At 40.3% G+C, this 20,693-nt stretch overlaps 1 protein-coding gene across 1 annotated transcript in view; it reads left to right on the top strand.

Moving 5' to 3' along the window:
- The window catches only part of LOC137562298 (mucin-19-like), a 177,343-nt gene that overhangs the window by 28,041 nt on the left and 128,609 nt on the right, over window positions 1-20,693 (top strand). Inside the window, exons 10-15 of the mRNA XM_068273632.1 lie at window positions 986-1,086; window positions 7,522-7,670; window positions 11,215-11,353; window positions 15,251-15,352; window positions 16,338-16,529; window positions 20,282-20,521. Coding sequence (XP_068129733.1) covers window positions 986-1,086; window positions 7,522-7,670; window positions 11,215-11,353; window positions 15,251-15,352; window positions 16,338-16,529; window positions 20,282-20,521 — 923 coding nt within the window. The remainder of the gene's footprint in view (window positions 1-985; window positions 1,087-7,521; window positions 7,671-11,214; window positions 11,354-15,250; window positions 15,353-16,337; window positions 16,530-20,281; window positions 20,522-20,693) is intronic.

Genomic DNA, 20,693 nt, shown 5'->3' with positions numbered 1-20,693 from the left:
CAAATGGGAGCTTTAATATTTGTGTACTAATGACTCACACCAGCATGTTCCAAATACTTATTGTAAACAAAAAACAAACAAATGCAAGCTGAGCAATGAAAGTCCTTCATGCTGTTAATCTTAGTTATTTGCTAGTCTTAAAGAGACACTGAAGCGAAAAAAAAATTATGATATTATGATTTGTATGTGTAGTACAGCTAAGAAATAAAACATTAAGATCAGATACATCAGTCTAATTGTTTCCAGTACAGGAAGAGTTGAGAAACTCCAGTTGTTATCTCTATGCAAAAAAGCTATTAAGCTCTCCGACTAAGTTAGTTGTGGAGAGGGCTGTTATCTGACTTTTATTATCTTAACTGTAATTGAACTGTTTACTTTTCCTCTGCCAGAGGAGAGTTCATTACTTCACAGACTGCTCTGAAAGACTCATTTTGAATGCTGAATGTTGTGTAATCTGCACATATTATAGAATGATGCAATGTTAGAAAAAACACTATATACCTGAAAGTAAAAGTATGAGAATATTTTCTTTGCTGCTAATCTTCTAGTAATTATTCATAGTACACAACCAATTCATTATATCATATTTTTTTTTCGCTTCAGTGTCTCTTTAAGTGAGTCTTTAAGTTGCTTACAAGAAATACTACTTTGGCAGTAGATGAAACCTGACTTGATTAATTTGACAATGACGAAGGCGTTGACTTATGCATAGTTTAATGCATATGAATCATTGATAAGCAATATTATGCACAGCAATCATATAAAACTGTTGTTATATGTGTTTACCGTAGGTCGATCATGAGATAAAGGGAAGTCAGCAAAAACCTAAATAATATAAGGCAGATATTAAAGGCACTAAAGAAGTTTAGTATGTTAACTGCACAGGAATATAGTAAAATGGTTAAACTATGTTTTCTATTTTTGATCATTTCAAAATGAGAAACAAAACATATCTGTTGTGTGTGTTGTGTTTCTTTGACTTTAGAGCCTTGCTCGGGTGGAGCAGAATATGAAGACTGTCGGTATCCCAACAGTGAAAAAAGAGTTGATGTAAGCTGCAGAACTAGAAACTTGCCTATCACTTATGTAAGTTGGACTAGATCTTTTATTTTATTTACTTTTTTTTGCTTGTGTGGCAGCGTCATATGAAAGGGTAACAAACTTGTTGTAATGTGATAACTAATATCAGGAACATCTGTGTCATTTCGGTAGGGTGAAAATAGTACGCAAATGTTTGTGTTTCTTGAGATATGTTCAAATCAGGTGCTATATATCAGGGGTCCCCAACCTGGGGGCCGCGGCCCCCTTGGTGGTCCCTGGGCAGTTTTTCTGAGGGGCCGAGTGTATATACTACACTCACAGTCGGGGGAAAAAAGGCAGGAGGGGGACTGCCGCCGCCACTAACCACGACCCCCAAATCCCCACACCCCTCCCCCGGGCCCCAGAGAAAAGTTTGGTCGGTATAGGGGGCCCCGGGCTCAAAAAGGTTGGGGACCCCTGCTATATATGATTTTCATTGATTTAATTGTTCACTTGTGTTTATTAAGTTATTTTCTTTGACATTACATTTTTATATTTGATCATAAATAGGTAATCTGTTTTAAATTACCTCTTACCTTATTAATTTACCTGGGAAGGTGTAGCTAACAGTTCAGCTCTGTTTAAGGAGGTAACCAAGTAGCACCACAAGCCCCTCAAATAATATTTCCATGACTTCCTTGTTAACAGAGTTGGGGAAGAACCCCTTGACTAAAGGGAACTGAGCACATTGTTTTTCACTGGAATCTCTCCTGGCATAGAAGCTGCCATGTTTCCCTCTCCCCTTCTCACATTCCTTATTTACAGAAGTCAGAGATGCTATCTTGACACATTGACACACACACAATGTCTTTGAAGAAACAGTCCTAATTACCCACCCCCTTTGTTGCTGTGCTGAAAAGGTATTGTTTACTTCTTGGTAATTAGCTCAATAAAACAATTAGCTTCCTGAAATATCTGCGGGGGGCGGCCGACCGGGCAGGCCTGCTGAAACAGGCTAATAAAACTAATTTGAATGTAAAATACAAGGTAAAATGAAAGTTTATTTTAATAATGAAAAAGATTGTTGGCATGCATTTTTCATGTGCTATAGAAATGTCCTGAGTGCTAAAAAAGATGCTTGGTTCACTTTAAGATTAGTACAAGGTGCCCTGCTGGATAAAAGGGAGGGGTGGAGATTTCTATCCCATCTGAAAATTTCTCACCAGAGTCCACCTCTTTGGTTATTCAGGCTGCATGTTAAATAGAGGTTACTAAGGATTGGGGGTGGGAAGGGCATGCATTAAAAATGTGGTCTTTGAAAAGGGGATCATCATGCATCTCCAGACAGAATTGTTGCACAGTCATTTGATACATGATGTGAATAGGCTCCCCGCCAAACAGTTTGATGAATAGGGATGATTATTTCCATATTACTTTCAGTGCAGCTGGGATGCAGCAGGATGTTTTTCATGATGCACAGGACAACCTGGGTCATTCACAGTTTCTGTTTGTCGCAGCCATTTGATTTGTGGGCAGTAAGCTGAAATGTGAACCTATTTGATATAATCTTTTATTTTAAGAAAGTCGTTGATGATTGTGTATTCTATGATTTTTAACAACATTAACGAGTTTTGGTGGATTCCGTTTTAAAGGCTTTGAGTGCTGTATAACTGTCATCATATCAAAGCCACTAAGGGAAATGAAGTCTCATTTCCCTTAGTGGCATATATTCATGTTATCTTTACATTCATTAAACGGGGGAGATTTGAGTTTTAAGTTGAAGTTACAAAAATTGTAGTAAATGTGGTGAAATAAATGTTATTTGTCTTTGGTATATTGTCAAAGAATTTAATGGTGTCTGTGTGATCATATTCAGGTTAGATCTCAGACCAAGATGCAGCTGTCTCTCTGACCAGAGGTCACCACATTATTATATATATATCCTGAGCTATATATATATATATATATATATATATATATATATATATATATATCCTGATATATATATATATATATATATATATATATATATATATATATATCCCGAACGGTTCACCGGCAAACGGTTCCCGGCAAACTTTCGGGGTTCGCGTTCACGGAGAACCGCAAACTTTTCCGGAAGTTCTGTTCGCCCCCATAGTGCATCATGAGGGTCAATTTTGACCCTCTACATCACAGTCAGCAGGCACATTGTAGCCAATCAGGCTACACTCCCTCCTGGAGGCCCAACCCTTCTTCCTCCTCCTGCTCTGATTCTGGCACCCCACTTAACACTCAGTTGGCCACCACCACCAAAGTGCTATCACCCCAGGGCTCAGTGGTGTGGAAATGTTTGTGTGTGTCTGCCTCAGATGAGAGCAATGCCATCTATACTCTCTGCCATCGAAAATTGAGCCGTGGAAAGACCAAAACCCGTGTAGGGACAACTACCTTATGAAGGCACATGATTACAAAGCACAAACTACAATGGGATGACCACCTGAGGAAAAGCAGCACACAAAAGCAAAGCCACACACCGCAGTGGAAGATACCAGGCCAGGGCCAGATTTACAGCTCAGGAGCCTGTAGGCACGAAAGTTGTGACGCCCATCTCAAGCTCCACCCTAAGTCATGCCTCCCTTTCACAGGCAATAAAAACACTCAAGGTAATTCAGATATTACCAAAGACAAGTAGAGAACACCAATGATGTGGCGAATTTACCAAATATATGCCAATATTACCAACAGCAAGCAGATAATACGACTGTGCTTATGACTATGTACACTGTAAAGTGCTGTAGAAGATGTCAGTGCTATACAAATACATAATAATAATATGGTAGGACATTAGACTATGACTATGGTAGGATTAGATTGTGAGCTCCTCTGATGACAGCCAGAGACATGACTATGTACTCTGTAAAGTGCTGTAGAAGATGTCAGTGCTATACAAATACATAATAATAATATGGTAGGACATTAGACTATGACTATGGTAGGATTAGATTGTGAGCTCCTCTGATGACAGCCAGAGACATGACTATGTACTCTGTAAAGTGCTGCAGAAGATGTCAGTGCTATACAAATACATAATAATAATATGGTAGGACATTAGACTATGACTATGGCAGGATTAGATTGTGAGCTCCTCTGATGACAGCCAGAGACATGACTATGTACTCTGTAAAGGGCTGCAGAAGATGCCAGTGTTATATAAATACATACAAATAATATGGGAGGATATTAGACTATGACTATTTTAGGGTTAGATTGTGAGCTTCTCTGAGGACAGTCAGTGACATGACTATGTAGTCTGTAAAGTGCTGCATGAGATATCAGTGCTAAATAAAGACACCAACAATAATAGTGTGCCTACAAAACAGCCATCCCACAGTGTTAGTAACAAACTGCGGATGGGAGAGTCACAACAGGTACACACACACTCCAGAAAGCCCAATAAGTCAATGGGTGAGGACAGTAATTGGCAGGCCTGTGGAGTTGGTACAAAAATCATCCAACTCCCAACTCCAACTCTCCAGCTTATGAACCCACTGACTCCGACTCTACAGCCCTGGTAATTGGTCTGTGGAAGTCAGGAAGAGTTAAAACTTAGGTCAAAACTTTAAATGTACCCCTAATCAGACATACGCACATCAGACAGACACACACACATGCACACATACTCCCCTAAACACTAGACTCTCACTCACTCTCTCTCTCCTCTCTCTCATATCAACACTACTCAGCTACACGAATGGCACATACTAACTCCTCCTCTCTGATGCTGTCCTGCTGTTTTGGCTGCTGCTGACACTAGAGGATGCTGGAAGAGGTTGAACTTGAGTCTCCCATGCTGTGACTCCAGCACATGACAGGCAGAAGATGCGGATGCTGCCACTTGACAGCTACTTTCTGTCCTGCTGGAGCCATTGCCTGCTTGACCGCTGCCGAGGGATGAGTTCACAGAGAGGGAGAGCGTGCAGGAGCAGCAGCAGAAACTCTTAGGACTGTTGCCGTGTGGTCGCAGTCAGGAAGTGGGAATATTATGCAATAGCAGCCGCCGGATGCACTGTGGAGAGGTGCGGCCACATTGACTGTCGGGTGAGTCCAGGTCGCCACTGCTCCTGGCCTGCACCATTTGAAAAAGGGGGGCGGAGCTTTTTACATTTAAAGCTCCTCTCTTGCTTCCCCCACTTTTCCATGGCTTTGAAGTGACTCCCTCCGTTTCCTCCATGGTTGCTGGCAAATTAATTAAGCCAGCACGCACCGCCAACATGCCTGCATGCATAAATTAATGAATGGGGCTGGCACTGGGGACTGTCACTGTGCAGTTGTTGACTGCAATGGAAACCCGACATCAAACTGAGAACGGGCGGTCCAGGGGTGAGCGATATCGCGCTCTGAAGCTATTAATTTGCGTAGGGTTATGTTTGTAGAGCGCTTCTGCCACTTTAAGAGGCCTGTAGGCACGTGCCTACAGTGTCTTATGGTAAATCTGGCTCTGTACCAGGCCGCAATTTTTTCTAAAAAAATGCCATACCTAAACTGTACTGTGATGTTGAAAGGCAAGTGGTGACATCTCTGGCACACAGCGTTGGGTCAAGGGTCCATCTGACCATGGATGCCTGGTCTGCAAAGCAGGCTCAGGCCTGCCCGAAGACTAAGTCAGTCCCCACACACAGCATCTCTGCCTGCACGCTTTGTGACTGCCTGCCCCAAGACTAAGTCGCTTACCACACAGCATCTCTGCCCACAGGCCGCTTGACTGCCTACTCCGCCACCACCAACAGGGTCCAGAACTCCAGGTGGATTCCTGAATCTTTAAGGCTGCTGCTAGCAGCGGCCGCTATAATACTTTTTCTGGTGTGTGTACATGCCTGCCTAATTTTTCCAGCTGCACTGCAGCTGCAACAACAAAACAAAAGGCATGTACATGTGCCAATTCCCCTTCATGATCATTACCTTGCCGCAGTGAAGTGGCTTGCGTATCACAGTGAAGCAATGGCCGCCGGCTATATGAGTGTCCATCTGAACACAGATGCCTCGTCTGCAAAGTACGGTCAGGGCAGGTACATTACTTATACAGCAAATGGGTCCTTACTTGGATGTGTGGTGGTGGTAGCCAGTTCTCAGGCTCCCACTCCGGAATCGAACCCAGATTCCCCGGCCATTACTCCGTGGTCACTCACAATGGCAGACTTGCCCTCCATAACAGATTCTCGTTGCAGGTACTGAACAGCCAGCAGAACATGTAATAAAAAAAAAATAGATGTAAGCTTTAACAATGGTAGAGAAAGAACCATCGAAAGTTGATAAGGCATTCAGACATTACCTGATATCACTGAGGAAGAGCAATCTCGCCATGGTGAGCACCAGTCCAGCACGGCCGTCACTACACAAACCACTGTTTGCGGTGCGTTACACAGTGAGTTTGGTTGTGTCAGTGTGAAGCAGTACTCTAATTACACTCCCTGATTGATGTATACACATGCAAGATGTTTTAAAGCACTTTAGGCCTGCAATTTAGCATTCAATGTGATTTCTGCCCCTAAAACGCTGCTTTGCGTCAAATCCAGATTTTTCCCCGGGACTTTTGGCGTTTATCTCACTCCGCCATGCCCACCTCTAGGTGTTAGACCCCTTGAAACATCTTTTCCATCACTTTTGTGGCCAGCATAAGTGTTTCTAGTTTTCAAAGTTCACCTCCCCAATGAAGTCTATTGCGGTTCGCTAACGTTCGCGAACCGAAAATCAGAGGTTCGGGCCATCTCTCTACATATATATGAAATTACATCTGGTAATAGACTGAGCTCGCAGAAATTAAAGTGACAGTGTTCCTGTATGCAACAGTGAAGACAATACATGGCTTGGCAGAATTAAGAAAAAAATCTGGGGAATTTCCACCATGGCAGAGTCAGAGTATGCTACATCCATATACCAATCACTTTGGCTTTCTTTTTGAGTTTAAAACTTGCCTCTACTAAACATTATGAAATTATTTGTACAGAAGTGTTTAACACCCCATACTTCATAGAAATATCTGCATTTTGATTATCACTTCTTCTAAGTTCAGCATGCCATTGTGAAAACTGCTTTGCATGGTTCCTAGTTTTTCCTGAAATTGCAATGATTACTTCCAATTTTGCATATGTAAAGTCAGCATCCCTACATCTATGAGGACTCCTCCTTACTGCAGTGTAGTGTAGAATGAATAAGTCATATAAGTTGTAGGGAAGTAGCTCTGCAAGCACGAATCAATGAGAATTCGAAATATCTTTATTGAACACCAATATGCTATTGTCATGGTTTCCAGCAAGTTTCCTAAACAAAAATTATGGAAGCTGTAGATTGAAGTTGAAAGACAATATTGAAAGCATCAGATATACAGTACTTGTGTAGTATAGTTTTCTATATACATTTTTGCACTAAAATTGAGTAACTGTTCATGTTTAACTTTAATTCCCTGTCAGTAAAAGATTTTGTACTGAATATTTAATGAAATATATTACTTTTTTATACCAGGATGAAACTTGTACGCCTGGATGTTACTGCCCTGTTGGTATGGTTAGAAATTCATTAGGACAGTGTATCCCTGCTGATGAATGCCCGTGTTTTTATGGGGGGGAAGAATATGAAAGTGGAAGTTCTGTGACATCTTCCTGTAATAAATGGTAATTACTTTTCTAATAACTCTGAAATGTAATCTTTTTTTTTTTTTTTAGTTTTGCCTTTGACAAAATGCTCTTGGGTGTTACCAGTTGCATTTAAATATTCTTTTAGCACATCATTTTAAGAAGGAAAGCACAGAATGTCCGCACCCATTCAGTGGTTGAGTGTGCTAGGGCTGCAAATAGATGCCTATAGAGAACGAGGAGAAACCTCAAGAGACAGCACCGCTCAATTCATAAATGATGAATTAACTAATTGTATTAATTGTCAAAGATAATCACAATTCATGATCATCAAATTAATTAAACATAATTAATACAACGCCACACTGCTGTAACTCAAAATAACCTATAAATCTAAGCACCCTGGACTAATATTAAAAAAAAATCAGGCTGGGAGCAAACTGACAGTTTTGTGTGCATTTTTCTACAAGCTTTTCTGCACACTATGGCCCATATGCAATTCACTTTTTCACCTGAGTTTTCTCCTAGGTGAAATTTTCACACTTGTCAATAAAATGCTTTTTAAACAACTAGCAAGTAAATAAATACTCAAAATAATTTTGATAGTACTTTTTCACTTACTTTTTGGTACTTTTACAATTGCAAAGTGCTAAAAAGTTATTATAAATTGTAGAAGAAACATTTTCTCCTAGGAGAAAACTCAAGTGAAAAAGTGAATTGCATATGGCCCCATGAGTGTCTGTATGTGGAAAAAGTAGAATGGCTAATGTCATTGATAGAGAAAATGCACAACAGTGCTGCAATGCTGTCAGTTTATTTTTCTTTTTTGTATGGGAAAACCGTGTGTGCACTAGCCCATTGATTAACATTAGTTCTCAGGTTTTCTATGCAGAAAAGCACCCAGAATCAGGAAAGTGTGCTCCCAGCCTCAGAGTTCAGCATGTGAACACCTTTATGATAGAACCTGGGTTCTGTATGAAGTGAGATTGTGCTACCAATAATTCATTGAATGTGAAAGTGCTATTGCTTAAACACATTTGTACAACATTCATAAATAAACAGACAACTGTGCTGTACAAAATGCAATCCAGTTTATGTACATATGGAGCAGCTCATGAGGTGTGACAAAGGTGCATAGTTAAGAATCAGAACACATTGGTCTCGATTCATAAAAGCAGTGTGATAAAAAACATCTGGGATGGAAAATACGGCATTCAGTATTTTAGACCTTTGTGTACTAATTCATACAGATTTTCACAGCTGCCTTTGAAGTTCGGTAAATTACCGCAGCCCATAGCAGTACAGCAGAAGTGTGACAATATCTCTCTTTTGTTATAAGCTGTAATTATGGTTCCCAGCATAGATGACTCACACAGACGGCTTCCTGCACAGATGACTCACACAGACGGCTCCCTGCACAAATGACTCACACAGACAACTCCCTGCACAAATTACTCACACAGACGGCTCCCTGCACAGATGACTCACACAGACTTTGGCTCCCTGCACAGATGACTCACACAGACAGCTCTCTGCACAGATGCCTCACACAGACGGCTCCCTGCACAGATGACTCACACAGACGGCTCCCTGCACAGATGACTCACACAGACGGCTCCCTGCACAGATGACTCACACAGACGGCTGCCTGCACAGATGACTCACACAGACGGCTCCCTGCACAGATGACCCACACAGACGGTTCCCTGCACAGACCAGTCACACAGACTTCGGCTCCCTACATAGATGACTCACACAGATGGCTCTCTCCACAGATGACTCACACAGATGGCTCTCTGCACAGATGACTCACACAGACTTTGGCTCCCTTCACAGATGACTCACACAGATGGCTCCCTGCACAGATGACTCACACAGATGGCTCCCTGCACAAATTACTCACACAGACGACTCCCTGCACAAATGATTCACACAGACGGCTCCCTGCACAGATGACTCACACAGACGGCTCTCTGCACAGATGACTCACACAGATGGCTCTCTGCACAGATGTCTCACACAGACTTCGGCTCCCTGCACAGATGACTCACACAGACTTTGGCTCCCTGCACAGATTACTCACACAGATGGCTCTCTGCACAGATGACTCACACAGACGGCTCCCTGCACAGATGACCCACACAGACGGCTCCCTGCACAGACCAGTCACACAGACTTCGGCTCCCTACATAGATGACTCACACAGATGGCTCTCTCCACAGATGACTCACACAGATGGCTCTCTGCACAGATGACTCACACAGACTTTGGCTCCCTTCACAGATGACTCACACAGATGGCTCCCTGCACAGATGACTCACACAGATGGCTCCCTGCACAAATTACTCACACAGATGACTCCCTGCACAAATGATTCACACAGACGGCTCCCTGCACAGATGACTAACACAGACGGCTCTCTGCACAGATGACTCACACAGATGGCTCTCTGCACAGATGTCTCACACAGACTTCGGCTCCCTGCACAGATGACTCACACAGACTTTGGCTCCCTTCACAGATGACTCACACAGAGAGGGCTCTATGCACAGATGACTCACACAGGCTTCGGCTCCCTGCTCCGACTTTGGGCTCTCTGCACTTTGCATTGTTAAGACCTCACCAGAGGTGTCGGTAACTTGTTAAGACCTCACCAGAGGTGTCGGTAATTATTGCCTGGCTTATCGCTTGTTGAAGGCTTTATGAATTGACATTTGCTGACAATTTACTGACATGTGTTGGAGGTAACTACAGCCAAGTCGGTAATTTTCCTAACTGCTCGGTATTTTCAGTTTTTCATGCGGTAACAGCCTTTATGAATTGACACTTTGCTAAGTGTTTGGGAAAATGTGCTATTTTCAGCATTACCGCATACGGTAATGCTTTGTGAATTGAGGCCATTGCCCATGGTAATTAATTAAGTGTATGATAATTTTAGGCTTATTGAATTTGTCACATTTATCACTATGGAAAACTGAAAAATTACATTATTTAAGTTTAAACAACATATTGTTTTCAGGTGATTAGATTTTTCAACTTTTTATAAGTAAATACTAATATTAACCTGTTGCACTCTAAAATGCATGCACATAGCAACTTGTAACACAGACAGTTATAAAAGCCACTAATATTGTTAAAATGGAGGATTTTATAGTCTCTGCAATCCTGAAGTATTTTTTGACAGGACAATTTACAATGATTGAGCTCCTCTAATGAACTGGACACTAATCTAACCCACATCTATCAGTAAGCACGCATACATGTTTTGAATCAGAACTTTAACTGTATGGATTGATGTCCAGCAAGGAGCATTATGGCTGCAGCTGGCCACACTGTCATCTTATGTAATCCAACCCACCCTTATGCCCCTGGTGCAAGGAGGTAGAGACCGCATTGGCTCCTCCAGACACAGCTCTCAGGGATCATCCACATCCCCCTTGCACAGCGGATGGAAAAGTAAGTGCTGGGGGACGTGGGTGGTCTACATAATGGATTTGAAAAGGTTAATGAAACTATTTTAAATGTCAGATTTCAAAAAATATATGGTTGTGTACAGAAGCTTACCATATACCTTTTCATATAGTGTCTGCAACAAAGGAGCATGGGAATGCACATCAGAAGAATGTCAAAGTGTTTGTCATATCCATGGAAGTGGTCATGTTGCAACTTTTGATGCTCTGCAATATAGTTTTAATGGACTCTGCCAATATACAGTTGTCCAAGTGAGTATACATATTTTTGTCACTGAAACTGATTATATAATGTTTGGGCTATTAAATAATGCCTAATTATTGCTGCTAAAGATTATGAAAAGTGCATTCATTATTTGAAATGTAATAATTTCTTTTAATGTGAACTTCATTTTTTGTTAAAGAAAATATGTTTTCTGTATTCCAAGAGAACAAAAAGACTAAAAGGTTGATTTACTAAATGACAGTAAAATTGCAGTGTGCACGCAGTGTATGGACATTGTACTGGTGTGCATGCAAACTACGTAACAGGTGTTTTGCACATAGTGCAGCTTGAGTTATGTATACGTGTGCATTGCTTCTGAAACCCGTGCTTCACTTTTTGTTTCTCACATTATAGAATAAGCGCATTGTATCCATGAGATGAGCTGTGCTATTTGTACAATGCAAGTTACGTGAATTGCACAAATGCTAGTAAATTTGCAGTGTGCTATATGTACTCTGCAGATTTCCTGTCATTTAGAGAAGCAATCCCTAAATTAGAAAGCTAAAATAAAAGATCAGTTAAGGCCCTGATTCTGAACATGTGGCCCGATTTAAAATGAGAGATAAGCGGAACTGTGGATAAATACCCTGCCTGAATTTAGTGGAAACACGAAAAATGAGGTGAAACACATTGCAGTCAATGGGAAAGGTGTAATTAGGGTGATTTTGAGGGGGTTTGGGAATACAATGTGTTAGAAAAAAAAGGTCAGTTTCCTGTAGGGATGCATTTGCCATTGACAGATAAAGAAGCTCATGGCAGAAAGGATACTGGATGATTTCTTGTGTCAAAAGGGCATGAGTACTAAGCAAGGATTCTACAGGGATGGCAAAATACGGGTGATTTTAAGCAGTTCTATGGATACAATTAGTTTGAAATGTAATTTGACAGTTATGGAAGTTACTTCACCTATTTGTCTGAAAAAGGATCTTAGTGTCTCAGTGCAAACCAAGGAGAAGATGGTAGCAGAGAGACCTTGCTAACTTAATGCAAACTAACTTGATAAACATACTGGTTAAGTGGGCTGCCTTTGATGTATTGTACCAACTCAAGCCAGTATGCAAAAGAGTAGGGAATCATTGGGCAAGGCTCTCTAATGCTAAATGTTTCCTATGGAGTGTGCTCTAAGTGGCTGCAACTCTGAATTGGTTTGGGTCCACCAGGAGAATAGTGCAATATAAATGTTGTGTCTTGCCTGGTATAGCTGATCAGTTGTCTTGTCCAACTGTATATAGGGAGGAAAATTAAAAACGTAAGATGCCTCATCAGGGAAATTTGGTTATTTGCTCAGATGAGGCAGTCAACCAACACTAAAAGGAAAAATTAAAAATAAAACCCCATAGCACAATACCTATTGGGGGGGGGGGGGGTTCTGAGGGGTAGAAGAGCTCACCTCTAGTATAGCCTCTAGAAATTAGATAAAGATAGTGTTTGAGAATTAAAACACATAGTCCTACTATCCTACACTGTATCTAAAATCACAGGATATTAACAGTGTATTAACTATAAATAGAAAACTGTATAGAGAGTCATCACTACACCTTACCAGTTGTAGCTCTTATTCAGGATATAACTTATGGATATTGCATCACAAAGTAATGCATGAAACTGACTTGCATGAAAATGTAATTCAAATTATATGCAGCTTAGAATTGCATTTAAAATGGACCCGACTCCTGCAAAGAACAGACTGAAAAGTGTTAATTCCACATAGAAATGCTGTAGAAATCAGCTGCACATAGCTGTTTTTGTTAATTTACAGTTTATTGTAACAAATGTGTAAACAGTAGGCATGACTCACAGCACCTTGGCCCTGGCAGTGCTGGCTGTACAGGAAAAGACAGATGCTTTACCCCTTTCTTTGCTCCCTGAAAGTTCATTCAGTACATTTTAGGGCTCTTTTGGGCATTTCTGTGCATTCTGTGCATTGTAACAGAGACATTTTTCCCTAATTGTTTTCATACTGTGCCTAATCTTTTAGAGCAGAGAGGAAGTTCTTAGCTCAGATCCACTATTCTACAATTGGCTGGATGGTGTACTGGTTAAGGGCTCTGCCTCTGACATGGGAGACCTGGGTTCGAATCTCGGCTCTGCCTGTTCAGTAAGCCAGTAATTCAGTAAGGAGTTCATTGGGCAAGACTCCCTAACACTGCTACTGCCTACTGAGTGCGCTCTAGTGGCTGCCTCGCAAGCGCTTTGAGTCCGACAGGAGAAAGGCGCTATACAAATACTGCCATTATTACAATTAGGCTTTGTAATTGCAATAGTAAACTATTGGTAATTTTGTATCAATGTTTTACTATTACCTAACCTGACCCCATTCTCACTTGTACCCTCCCTTTATCGGTACCTAACTCTATCTAACCTTCTGCCTATGCCTAACCCTAATCCACCCGCTCCCTATACTTAACCCTAAACAACCCCCTAATCTATGCTTAATCCTATACGACCCCCCCAAACGTATGCCAAACCTTAAAGGGAACCTGAGGTGAGAGAGATATGGAGTCAACCATATTAATTTGCTATTAAATAATACCAGTTGCCTGGCAGTACTCCCGTTCTTGGGTTTAGAAGACTTTTGGCCAAAGACCCTGAACAAGCATATGCAGATCAGATACTCTGACTCAGCTGATTCAGGTTTTATTGAATTAGCTATATGCTTGTTCCAGTGTGTTGACTCAGACACTACATATGCCAGAAGATCAACAGGACTGCCAGGCAACTGGCATTGTTTACAAGGAAAGAAATATGTCTCCGTATCTCTCTCACCTCAGGTGTCCTTTAACTCAGGGCTTTTCAACCCTGTCCTCAAGTACCACCAACAGTGCATGTTTTGCAGAAAACCACAAACATTCACAGGTGAGGCAATTAGTGTCTCAGCAGAGCATAGAGCTGATTAACTGCCTCTGTGGATTTCCACAAAACATGCACTATTGGTGGTACTTGAGGACAGGGTTGAATAGCCCCGCTTTAACTAACCCCCAACAAACTGAGACCTAACCCTAACTAAACTGCATCTGCAAATAGGTAGTTAAAGCGCCACCATAGGTGCCAATGTATATCTACGATTAGTGGCTATAAGGCTTAATTTGGTGAATGCATGCACCCAATAGAATAGCAGGTGCCAGGTCCGCCCACTACACAAACTGTGGCTAAATATAGCAGGTATTTTACGATATGTAATTTGCTTTAGTTGCACAATATGTAGCCACTCTTTGTGCCTTGGGGCCCAAATTAACACTTATAGCTGCTAATTGTTGCCATTTACATTGGTGCCTATGGAACACCCAAATTACTGCGATGCCTTTAGTGCCCAAATTAACTGGTTCATTTCTAAACTGCATACAAGTCAGAATTAAAGCAGTGCAATTTCTTTACATTTTTTGCAATCTGATTTCCTGCATTTTCTGTAAATGTCCTTTTCTTTATCATACATATTGTAAAATAGTCGTTATATTAAATCTGAAGGCAAAATAGTGACCATTTTGGATAGAGACAAATTATTTTGGCTGCACAATATTCATGTCCCTCTTTCTTTCTTATCTGCCAGGCATGACTTATGATTTTTAGGCTCAGTTCCCATTTGTATGATTTTTAGGCTCCGTTCCCATTTGCGATAAATCCATTTGGCACAGAGTGGGGCGGCAAAGGGATCAGTTTTTATTTAACAAGTGAAAGTGGATCTAATCTAATTTTTAACATTAGTATCCACTTCCTGCACTGAGCTAGCTTGCAAAATGTATCAAACGGGTACATTTGGGAACCGAGCCTAATTGTTAGTCAGGAATTGTAGAAAAAATAACACAAACACATCTATATTTCTGCCTTTTCTCCCTTCTGGAAATGTTGTCACCTAATCATAATGTTATTATGTGTTATTATTCCAGGGTGAGGGAAATGCGAATGGAAAATTTCAGATATCAGTACAAAGTGAACCTTGCTGTGAGGGTGAGCTAACCTGTTCGAGGAAGGTTGTCATTCAAACTGGGGTAAGTCAACTTTTAAATGCATCATCATGTTGTTTCAAACCTTATTTCAGAAAAAAATATTGCAGGTTTGGATAACTTGGTAACCTAATTTTAATTTGTATTGCTTTCTTCTGTCTCCATACGTGCTTTTCACTTCGTCTTCAGTCAGTAAGTGTGACAATCTATAGTAGAGTTAAATAAACAGCAACTAATAAAATATTTGTATAGAAAGGGTTTCTTTCAGTTTAGAGGGAGAAAGTATCAGAGCCCGGTGAAATGTAATGTTCCTTGCAAGCCAGTGAACTCTTTCTGACCCTGTCCGCTTGTTTGGTTCTGAGCAGCGACAGTCGGGAGTATTCAGGTGTTTTGAGTGTTTCCGACACTAATTATTACTTATTGTTTATTCATAAATTCCATTATCTTCCATAGCAATACTGGGTACCATAAATACATACATAACTCATACAGATTAGAATTGAACATCTAACTACAGAAACAGAAAACTAAGAACTGTTTAAGCAATGGCATCAAGAATTACAGAAATATATCTGTATATTTACTCAATACTGTAGAATAAGTTCTGCAGAAACAAGAAAAACAGAGGGTGCTCTTGCAAGCTTACAGGATTACTGGATTTAGTTCTGTTAAACTAATAGTGTGATAAAAATGCTTGGCTGCTCTAGAGTCCTGTGTTTGATTCTCACAACAAATGAACAAAAGGAAGACATGTCCATTAGTTACAATTATCATTTAAAATACTTTATGCAACTCAATAAGTAACTTAAACATAGCATACAGTATGTTTGATCATTGAGTATTTTCTGTCATTGTTTATTCTCTTTGTTTTATTGAATACAATTATTTAATTATTTTCAAATTAAAAAATAGAAAAAATGTTGATGCTCCAATTTGTGTTAATATAAGTCGTATACAGTTGCATGAACAATATACATACAAAATGTTTCCTTGTTTTAATGCCACACATTTGTTTCACTTACAATTTCAGATGACAACAATCATTCTCCAAGATGGGAAAGCCAGAGTTGAATCATCTACGGACTGCTCATTGGATAGCCAGACGGATAACTATTCAATTGCTACAATTGGTGGATACTTTATTGTTAGCATTGAGGAAATAGCTGATATATGCTGGGACAAAAATACAATGGTCAAAGTGATTCTTAACCCTGCATGGAATGTAAGATTAGTTTTTATTATTGGTATATTATTTTGCTTTTGCATATGCATTACCTTTGTTAAAGACGATTGGGATGTTGGGGAGGCACCCAATATGTGTATATTTTGTAGTGGGTTGGTATACAGAAGAAACAAAATACGTATAGAGGTGTCTAACCTCCTATGATGACTCACCAAGAAATTGGAAAAAGGAGTCTGTAATGTTAAAAAAAATGCTATGCTTCTGACAACACATTTCACGGGTCCCTTCCCACTTCCTCAGGTCAATACAAATAGATAAACCTAAAATCAAATACCTACATAATTGCTCAAATCACATTCAGTGTATATAACATTATGATTTGTAAGTATCATATATCAGTTAAAATTAAAACCGCACAGTCATAGTTTGAGTTTCTTTTTCCATACTTTAAACCAAGGAGATAGAAACAATTCATGAGATCTCCTCTCTCCTTGGTTGAGAGGAATTTTTGAGACCTGATCTACAGGCATTACCATCGTGTTCTTTTTAATAATATTCATCAATTAAAACAGGCAGGTACGTTTTAAAGAGAATCTGTATTGCTAAAATCGAACAAAAGTAAACATACCAGTGCGTTAGGGGACATCTCCTATTACCCTCTGTCACAATTTCGCTGCTCCCCGCCACATTAAAAGTGGTTAAAAACAGTTTTAAAAAGTTTGTTTATAAACAAACAAAATGGCCACCAAAACAGTAAGTATGTTGATGTACAGTATGTCCACACATAGAAAATACATCCATACACAAGCAGGCTGTATACACTCTTCCTTTTGAATCTCAAGAGATCATTTGTGTGTTTCTTTCCCCCTGCATCTTTCATGCACTGAAGTTTCAGGCTGCTCTTTCCTTCCTGCAAACAGCTTTGCCCTTGTCTGAATTTCCTCAGTATGTGAAAGCCCAGCCAGCTCAGAGGACTATTTATCCAGCTTGTAAAAGATAAGAGAGAAGAGAGAAGCTGCCCTAATCTAAATAATACACAGGCAGTGTGCATAGAGGGGACTGGAAGGGGGAGTTCATAGCAGAACCACAACACTGAAGAACTTGGCAGCCTTCCAGACACAGGCAGACAAGTCTGACAGGGAAAATATACATTGGTTTATTACAGAGACTGTGATAGCAGAAAGTGCTGCAGTAAGCCAGAACACATTAGAATAGCTTTTGGAACTTGTATGATGATAAAAAACAGGATGCAATTTTTGTTACGGAGTCTCTTTAAGGTACGCAAGTCATTACTTTTATCATGTGTGCAATATTACACCACTTCAGGGCAGCAGGCAGCATCCAGCAAAATGTGCTTTGTGTGCTTTTGTAGGCTATGCAGGCATCCAAAACCACTGGACTTAAAAACTCTTATTGCCTATCTCCACCCAAAATTACATTACAGTTTTAGATAGAGTGAAGAAAGGTTAGACCTTTTCTCACTTTATATTGCTGAATGTGTACTTGTTGAAACGGTTTGCTTTTCTTTTCATTTTTTGTGACTAAGTGAGAGACAGCAAGCGAGTGAGAGATCCACAACTGAGACAACCAATATACAATGTGTGGGAGTTAATTATTTGATCCCCTGTTATATTTGTAAGTTTGCCCACTTACACAGAAATGAACAGTTTGTAATGTTTAGGTTTGTTGTAGTTTAATAGAGACAGCATATGCAACAAAATCCTGGAAAAAAAAACCACAACAGTCATAAACGGATTTCCATGTCATTGAGTGAAATAAGTATTTGATACCCAAGCAACCCATGACTTAGTACTTGAAGGAGAAACCTTTTTTGGCAAGCCCAGCAGTAAGACATTTCTTGTACTTGTCACCAGGTTTGCACACATCCCAGGAGGGATTTTGACCCACGCCTCTGTACAGAAACTCTCTATAGTCTTTAGGTTTGTTTGGCTGACACTTGGCAAGTTGAGGCTAAAGCTCACTTCACAGATTTTCTGTAGGATTGAGGTCTGTTTTTTTTCTTTAACCACTCCTTAGCCTTGGTGGTATGTTTTGGGTCATTGCTATGCTGGAAGACGCATTCATGAACCTTCTTGAACCATCTTCACCCCATTGAGGGGCCCATGGATAGGACCATGTACCGTAACATTGTGGATGAGAGCCTTTTCTTCTTTAAAAGGAGAACATTCTCATTCAAGATTTTATGGTACATGGTCCTATCCATGGGCCCCTCAATGGGGTGAAGTGTCTTCTTAAGCAGGGGCACATCGGGGGCACTACATTTCAATTGATTATGGTGTAATGTTTTTGATGACTGTGGGCCCAACTAATTTCCAATTATTTACAAGCTCCGCCATGCAGTTATGGACTAATCCTCATCATCCTCAACCCAAGAGGCAACATATTTGCATGGAGCTCCAGGCCAATGGCAGTTTTTGACTATTTTATATTTCTTCCATTTGCAAATAACCATACCAACAGTTGTCACTTTTTCATGAAATGTCTTGTTAATAAACTTGTAGCCCATTTTAGCATTGTGCATGCCTCTAATTTGGTTCTGAGTGTCCTTTAACAGCACTTTGATCTTGCACGTGGTGATGAAGAGGTTGGAATGGAAGAAATTTGTTCTGTGGATAGGTGTGACTTTTCTTAAAAGACTCTTATTCAATTCACTTTATCTCCCAAGTTTTCTCCTAAAAGATAATCTTTTATCTTCTGTATAAAATAACTTTTCAGCACTCTGCAATTGAAAAAGTATCAAAAAGTAGGGGAAAGGGTACTGTCAAAATTACACTGAGTATTTTCTTGATTGCTGCTGGCTTAAAGGACATTTTATTGATAAGGTGGGAAAATATAACCTAGGAGAAAACTTTGAATTTAATAGTGGCCAGAATGAGTTGACATCAAGAGTATCTGTGATTTAAACAATGTTGAGAATTGAATAAGGGTCACAGTGACAGCAATGTGTAGGAGTTTTACCCAACCAGGTCTGTTCCTCTTACACAGCTGACTCAATTCGATTTAATTTTATTTTTAATACATGTTATCTTGTTGATCATTAGTTTGGTGTAATTGTTTTGCTTTCTTCAAGACCATATGCCTGGAAAATTCCTTCCTTGTTTGTCTTTTGAAGGCAAACTGCCATCTTCCCAAATATTGAATAATTTTTTTTATTTTTAAAGAGACTCTGAAGTCTCTTATAAATCATCTTTTTATTATAAAATCCTGTGCAATATGAAAGCCCTACCTAAACCGCCGCATCCCCGCCGCTCTAATGTAACTAAATCCCCCCAAACTCCCCGGGGGGCAATCCGGGCAGCGCTTCTGTGAGAGACAGAGCTATGAGCCGCAGCTCTGCCTCTCAGCGCGTCTGTCAGCCCGGATCGCCGCCTCTCCCCCGCCCCTCTCAGTCTTCCATCACTGAGAGGGGCGGGGAGAGGCGGAGATTCACACAGAAGAGTAGAGGGCAGCAAAATCCACGACCAAGAAAGTCGTGGATTTTGCGGGGGAGAGGGAGGGGGTAGTTAGGGGGGATTTAGATAGATTTTAGCAGCGGGGATGCGGCAGTTTAGCTAGGGCTATCATATTACACAGGATTTTATAATAAAAAATCATTTTTAAGAGACTTCAGTGTCTCTTTAACTGATTAATAAAAACTATTGATTGCATTTTTTTAATCACCCTTGCTTTAAAGCATCTATCACATATACATATACCTGAAACTTTTGCACAGTGCTGTGTATACCTTATTTAAATACTTTTATTAGTGATATTTTATTTAAATTGTACAGGGTTATGTTGGTGGTCTGTGTGGAAATAACAATGGAGATCCAAAGGATGATTACACAATAAGAAATGGCAACAAAGTTTCTAGGACAACTGAACTAGGCGATGGTTGGAAAGATGATCCATCTTGTCCAGACACAAAGACCCAAGTGTTCCCTTGTGATGCAAACCCTCACTGTAAATCTTGGGCCTTAACAAAGTGTCAAATCTTGAAGGGAGATTTATTTGAAGAGTGTCATTCCAAAGTAAGTTTTATTGCTAGTTTCTTTTTCATATAAAACCATTTGTTTCACAGTACTGACAGTCAAACCATCATAGACAGCAGATCCAGGACAAGGTCCTCCAGCACCCAAGGCACCAAAGTGCGACCCTCCATATCTCCCACCGCAGCCATCACACACTGATTGCTATTAGAGT

This window comes from Hyperolius riggenbachi, chromosome 3, assembly GCF_040937935.1.
Source record: "Hyperolius riggenbachi isolate aHypRig1 chromosome 3, aHypRig1.pri, whole genome shotgun sequence".
Taxonomy (NCBI): domain Eukaryota; kingdom Metazoa; phylum Chordata; class Amphibia; order Anura; family Hyperoliidae; genus Hyperolius; species Hyperolius riggenbachi.
Note: the sequence above shows the minus strand (reverse complement) of the source record. Positions and strands in the feature narration are given on the sequence as shown.